Genomic DNA, 7,162 nt, shown 5'->3' with positions numbered 1-7,162 from the left:
ATCCAGGTCATGGTTGCCCCAAAGGTTCTTTCTTTCAAGAGGCAACTGGGCTTCCTTGCTTTTCTTTGATGACGTTTCGCTTCTCATCCAAGAAGCTTCTTCAGTTCTGACGCCTGAGGACAGAACTGAAGAAGCTCCTTGGACAGAAGGGAAACATCTTCAAGGAAAAACAAAAAAAGTCCAGTTGCCTCTTGAAAGAAAGAACCTTTGTGATATGCTTCTCATAATATGCAGTCTAGGCACCAGTGTTAGGATCCTGATGATTTAAGAACTGTTTCGGTGGTTGGGTGCTTTGCGTGCGTGCACACCTGACTAGGCATGCATGCACAGTTTTAACAAAACTTACCTTCGATGTTACTTCTGGGAAGTAACACAGCTGAAGCACAGGAATCCACTCTGCCGCGCGACTCAGCTGAGAGGATATAGGTAAGTAAAGCGCAGAGGTGGGCAGGCGGGCCCACCTGATCACCGTAGCGAACTGGTTCGCTCCCCAGCTAATCGTCAGTGCTACCAGCTTTCCCAAACTGGTCCAAATCTGCTTAATCCCACCCCTGCTGGGCATCCATTACCAGCCTGGAAGGTTTTGAGTAGGAATCTCAACCAATTGAGGAGGATTAAGCAGGGAAAGGTCCTTTAAAAGAAGGTGGAATGAGGAAGTATTCATGCCTTACCCTGGTAGTGGAATCTGAAGACCCCAGGGGTGGTAGTGTGGTAGCTCTGGAAATGAATCAGGACCTGATTGGTTGGGCTACGGATCACTTGCCCCTCAACCATCAATGACTCATTGGCCAAAACAACAGGCTTCTCCCCACCCAGACCTTCCACTGTCAGTGAATCCTCCTTGGATAAATTCAGAGTCTGCACCTGGAAGTTATGGGAGTTGACAAAGGGAGGGAGAAGGTTAAGAAGATGACCACACCTTTTAAAGCTTCACATATTTTTTAATATTGTTCAAGAATCTAAAGTTAAGAGCAAATATTATCAGGAAAATTATTGGGGAAGGCAGGGGACAAAGGGAAGCACGTCTGGAAAACAGGACTTGAACCAAATATTCATCTAATGGACAGGGCTGGACATGCTTTAGAAATGTTTCCAAAGTCCTTTGATTCTTGAACAATTACAACATCACTTTGGTGTTTCTTAAAGCCGCTTTAAGCTTGAAACAGAAAGCTTTTCCAAACAGCAGGGAAGTGCTATGCCTCTGCTTTCCCACTCAAGTATACAGGTAGTCCTTGACTTACAAACACAATTAGGGTCAGAATTTCAAGGTGGCTGTTAAGTGAGCCACATCCAATTTTATGATTTAACCATTTTTTTTGTTAAGCGAAGCACTGCAGGTGTTAAGTGAATTGTGTGGTTGTTAAGCAAATCGAATTTCCCCGCTGACTCTGCTTGTCAGAGGTCAGCTGGGAAGCTTGCAAATGGTGATCACTATGACCCCAGGATACGGCAAGAGGTGTAAATGCTTGCCACATGACCAAATTGTGGTCATGTGACCCGTGGGGGATGCTGCAATGGTTATAAGTGCAAGGACCAGTTGTACGTCACTTTTTTTCACTGCCGTTATAACTTTGAATGTTCACTAACAAATGGTTGTAAGCAGTGGTGGGATGCTGTCAGTTTAACAACCGGTTCAGTGAGCATGTGTTTTGTGCGCCTAAAGCGCTTGTGTGCAGTGCTGAAACTGGAGTATTTAGAAGCTCAGCTGTTTACCTTCCAAATCAGCAACGGTAAGTAGAACAGTGAGGGGCGGGGGGAAATCAGCTGTGCATTGAGATGAGCTAGAAAGCAGGAAATAAAGGACCGGATAGGGCAGGGGCGAGTGGGAGGGGCCAATCGAATCGGTAGCGTCGAACCTGCTGAATACCACCTCTTGTTGTAAGTCAAGTACTACCTATAATGTGGTAAGCTATTGCTGAGATTTTGTCACCTTCTAAACACTTTTTGGGGGGGGGGGAAATGATTGGTTCCACCACAAAACCGCGGTCGACTAAAGCCGCTCGACGAAACCGCGTACCTGACGTCATCACAGCGCAATGAAAAAAGCACGCTGTGAGCGGTAAAGCTAAAATTAACACATAAACCTAAACCTAACCCCCCGAAACCTAACCCTAAACCTAAACCTAACCCTTAACCTAACCCTAAACCTAACCCTAAACCTAATGCTAAACCTAACGCTAACCCTTAACCTAACCCTAACCCTAACCCTAACCCTAACCCTTACCTTAATGTGAATCGGCTTGCTTTAAAAGCGCTTTTTAAAGCGCCCTTTTTTCTCCGTGGTCGTATTTGTCGTGCTGCTGATGACATCAGGTATGCGCTTTAATTGGGCGCGCTTTAGTGGACCGCGGTTTTGTCGTGCCACGAAATGATTAATCCACATGACCTTTTAAACTTAGAATAACTTTATTGTCACTTTGAATGGACACTAATCGGCATACATTAAAGTGACATTTCGTTGCACATGTTTCCCAATGTCGTTTCCCAATGTAGTTTTAATTACTTCAGTGCTGACCAATTAATATCATCTTACCTGTACTTCTATCCCATAGCCCATATACACTGAAATCGTGTAAGTACAGTCCAGGCCTCCGTAAAAGGTAGTGCCAGCATAATCGGGAGATTCAACGTAGCCTTCTATGTCGGTGATGTTATTGTTGCAAAGCACTTGGCAAGGGAGGCAGGAGACAAAAAAGCTTAGTTTAGTCCAGGATGGTCTGTAATTTTTTTCAACCAAGTTCAGCTTACCACTATTTGGTGACTCCATATGGGCCAGCCAGACTTTTTGGGCTGGGGAATGATAAAGGTAAAAGGTAACTGTTTCCCGATGCCCAGCCATACCTGAGTCCAAAGATTGGTGCTCATCTCCATTTCTTAGCCAAGGGACACAGCGTTGTCTGTGAAGATGTTCTGACTGAGGCTTCCCAAGAGCATGAAGCAAACGCCTTGTCCCAACAAAAACCCCTTTTATTAATTTAACTGTGAACTCTGCTTATTCACCGCCAGCAAAGTCTTTCAAGGGAGGATTTACAGTCACAGATCTTATCTGGCTTGGAGAGCTGATAGGCCGATATCTGCAAAACTTGGCAAGGAGCCTCGAAGAATCACGAACCAATTAAGTGAACTAATTGTCTCCTGCAAACTCCACTCCCCTTTCTCTCCTCTTTTATTTCCTCTGGGAGGAGCCATTTATCGCCCACCTGTGGTCTTACTCCCAAGTCGACCCTCATTCTTAAGCTGTCTCCTTCGTCTGGCAACTCTGTGCATGCGCACACTGGGAACAGGCTCCAGCTGTTTGTCTGCCTCACTGATGTCCAACTCTGAAGGCAGCTGATAATGTCGGACAGCCCTGCCCCCCTCTCTGCCTCTGACACAGAGCCCTCATCAGAGCTTTCCCCAGACTCCAAGACTGGCCCACATCCTCCCCAACCTCCTCACTGTCCGAATCTGTTGCTAGCTCCATAGGCCGCTGGTGGACCACAACAGAGGATACTTCGGTGGTCATGTGGTCGTTATGACTATAGGCCGAGGCGCATAGAACGCTGCTTCCCACTGAAGTGGTACCTTTTTATCTACTCGCATTTGCACGCTTTCAAACTGCTAGGTGGGCAAGTAACGGGGGAGCATCAGGGTGGAGAAGGCTTACACCCAAGTCCAAAACCTTTGCATCTCACTCATATCACTTACCAGGTGTGTGAACGGTTGTGATTGTCGTCGTAGTAATCAGGGTAGTCGTCGTCTCTTCATCACCTTCGGGGATGAAGGCGGTAGTGGTGGCTGAGATAGGGTGGTTGGCAGACCCGACCTCATCCGGTGGAGGGGGTAACTGGGGTGGAGCGGCCGCCGTTGAAGCTGGAGGGGTGGTGAGTAGGAAGCCAGTGGGAGGGGCAGCAGTGGTCAATGGGGAGGGGCCAGTGGCTGTGGCTTCGGAGGTCTCAAGAACTGTCCCACCATCTAGACGCTGGATGGGCGGATGGAATGGGGGCAGAGTGGAAGACTGTCCTCCTAGTTAAAAAGAAGGGGTGCATGGAAGTCAGAACAGAGGAGGGAAAACACTGGAACTTTCTCATACCCTCCCACCTCCCCAAAAGTGTCCTCTCTGCCACCTGTTGTTGTTTTTTCCTGGCAGAAAAAAGAATGTGCTATTATGGAACTATTCAATAACCCATTTTTAAAACTGCAATGCCAAATGTTACATTTTGCCCTTACAATAGGCCCACAGTCCCCCTCCAAGAATAGCAAGAGCACTTAGACTTACATACCGCTTCATAGTGCTTTTACAGCCCTCTCTAAGCTGTTTAGAGTCAGCCTCTTTCCCCCAACAATCTGGGCTCTCATTTTACCCACCTCGGAAGGATGGAAGGCTGAGCCAACATTGAGCCTGGTGAGATTCTATCTGCTGAACTGCAGGCAGCCAGCAGTCAGCAGAAGCAGCCTGCAGTTCTGCACTCTAACCACTGTGCCACCACGGAATCACCCCTGCCCCTCCATTTTTCTTCAACCCGAGCCACCCTTTCCTCTACACCTAGTCCCATCCCAGGCAAAGGCCTTCCCTTTCCCCAAATTCTTTGCTTTTTCTCACCAGGAATTGGCTCTTCCACTACCTCACCCCCGGGAAACTCCTTTCTCAGCAGTGTCCCCTGAAGTAATTCGGAGAGGCCTTCAGGACTGGGGGGTGAGGACCCTCGCACCTCCGCCGAGACCTCCATTTCCTCCTCCTTGGGTCCCTCCATGGCCTCTGATGAAAGGGCCTCCAACAGCGGGGACGGGGTAGCCTCCTCATTTTCCCAGAGAGGCAGGCCTGCAGGGGACAAAGGGTTAGCAGTGGCCTGTCCTCCATATTCTTTTCACATTATTAGTTCACAGAAAAGAAGATGCACTGCAAATTGTAAATTTGTTGAATTGAACAAGGGTGCACTTTCCCTCCTGGACCAGCAGGCATAGCACTGGTTCCCACCGTTTTTTTTCCTGGGACTGGTCTTTCTGGGCTGCAATATTCTAGACCACCACAGATGGCAGTGAAGAGCTACAGAAATCTAAGGATGTGTATAACCTTCTAGGTCAGGCCGGTTCCACTCACAGATATATATATACATACATATCCAAGAGAGGGGAGGGGGGCATAAATCACTTAAGTGGTTTCTATAGCAACAGGCAGGCCTACTTCTTAGTTGTTTACTTATGCTTTACAGCCTAATGTCCATCCAGGCCTGCAATCTTGGCCTGCCGCCCTTACACATTGGTCCAATCCTGTGCAACGGCAGTTAGTCCTTGACTTACAACCACAACTGAGCCCAACACCTCCGTTGTTAAGCAACATAGTTGTTCAGTGAATTTTGCCCCATTTATGACTTTTCTTGACACAGTTGTTAAGTGAATCGCTGCAGTTGTTAATTTAGGAACACCGTTGCTAAGTGAATCTAGTTTCCCCATTGACTTTGCTTGACAGAAGGTTGCAGAAGGCCATCCCGTGACCCTGGGGCATTGCAATTGTCATAAATACATGCAATTGCCAAGCGTCCAAATTTTGATCATCTGACCATGGGGATGCTGCAAAACAGTCGTAAATGTGAAAAAACGGTCATGTCACGTATTTCAGTTCCGTTGTAACTTTGAACAGTCATTAAGCGAATGATTGTAAGTCAAGGACTACCTGTACACTGAGTGCTCTTCTCTGTTCACGGGCCCCCTTGGTTCCCCTTTCTTTGAACAGCACATGGATAGAAAAAGAGGAGCATTCAATAAAAGCCACCATCCTATGGTTTAGCCTAGACCCGGGATGGCACGAAGTGTCACGCAAAGTCATATCGCCTGGCACACGTGGCTGGAAGTTCATTTCCTGGTGCCCGCATCCCTCTGGGCAGCTCCTCTTCCCAGTCGCTGCCCAGATGAACGTATGTGAAGTGCAAAACCATGCGCGTGCGCACAAAGTGCTCCCTTTTCGGCACTTGGTGCCTTGTGTGTGTGTGCGGGCGCTCCCTTTTTGGCACTGAGTGCCAGAAAGCTTCGCCATCCTTTGCCTAGACTATTTATAGATAGCCTTGACTTATCATTCCTTTAGTGACCATTCAAAATTGTGACAGAGTTGAAAAAAAGTGACGACTGGTCTTCACACAGCATCCTTGTGGTCACAGGATCAGAATTTTGGGCACTTGGCAACCAACCTGCCTTTACAAAGGTTATACGTCCTGTGGTCATATGATCTCCATCTGTGACCTTCCCTACTGGCTTTTGACGAGCAAAGTAAACAGGGGACGCTAAGTTCATTTAATGACTATGTGTTCATTTAACAATTGGGTGATTTGCTTAACAACCACAGCCACAAAGGTCATAAAACTGGGCATGACACTTAACAACCTAATTGCTCGTGACAAAAGTTCCAATTGTGGTCATAAGTCGAGGACGGCTTTATGATGCTATGTGTGATCTTGCTAGGCTTTCCAACAGCACCTATGTGTCCTCTGGATCTTCTTGGCTTATTTTGTATAATTTCTTAAGATGAAATTCCACAGGTAAACTATGCAGTACTTGTATACTGATTGCTGACTATGCTAGTTCTTCTAACCACATTGAGGCCTTCTCTCTTGCACTATGAACACTTTCACTGCTATTTTAGAATAACCTCCCTCCAATGCTGGCTGAGGTATTCTGGGAATTAAAGTCCACACTTCTTAAAATGGCTAACATTGGGGAAGGTTTTAGAGGGCAGGGTTCTTTCAAGACAGAGTTTATAAACTGCATTGAGAGCACTCTGTGGAATTGGGCCACATATTTTTTTTTCTTTTTCCAAATAGATATAATCTATATTTCCCAGGCAAATAGTTGACATAGAAGTAAGAATCAGAAACTTGATTCTACAAACTTAAATTCTCTCTCAAAATCCTGAACATGGGATACTAGTCCCTAAAAAAAATGGGATATACCTTCAGCATCATCCCCTCAACTTACTTTCCGTATTTCTTTGCCCAAATTAATTGAAATAAACAGTAACATTTACAAACTTATGTCGACTTCCCAGATTACAGTACTTCGAATTGCAGCTTAATCACATTTATTATTTAGAAGGAGAGAGAAAAAAATCCTCTTTATCCATGCCTGCTAAATAAGCAATTAAATGGTGAAAGAGTACAAAATAGAAATAGTTTGTTAAGACTCAGGCAAT

The 7,162-nt window shown here is 46.2% G+C and overlaps 1 protein-coding gene across 5 annotated transcripts in view; it reads right to left on the bottom strand.

Moving 5' to 3' along the window:
• SEZ6L2 (seizure related 6 homolog like 2) overlaps positions 1-7,162 on the bottom strand; it is a 41,091-nt gene that overhangs the window by 29,231 nt on the left and 4,698 nt on the right. For all 5 annotated transcript variants that reach the window (XM_087714021.1, XM_087714022.1, XM_087714023.1 and 2 more), the window contains 4 exons: positions 4,583-4,801; positions 3,688-4,005; positions 2,534-2,667; positions 672-864 (listed from right to left, as the gene is read on the bottom strand). In XM_087714021.1, coding sequence (XP_087570147.1) covers positions 672-864; positions 2,534-2,667; positions 3,688-4,005; positions 4,583-4,801 — 864 coding nt within the window. The remainder of the gene's footprint in view (positions 1-671; positions 865-2,533; positions 2,668-3,687; positions 4,006-4,582; positions 4,802-7,162) is intronic.

This window comes from Thamnophis sirtalis, unplaced genomic scaffold, assembly GCF_051295495.1.
Source record: "Thamnophis sirtalis isolate CommonGarterSnake01/CBP01778 unplaced genomic scaffold, rThaSir2_p1.2 scaffold_4, whole genome shotgun sequence".
Lineage (NCBI taxonomy): Eukaryota > Metazoa > Chordata > Lepidosauria > Squamata > Natricidae > Thamnophis > Thamnophis sirtalis.
This window is presented reverse-complemented; position numbering and strand designations above follow the sequence as displayed.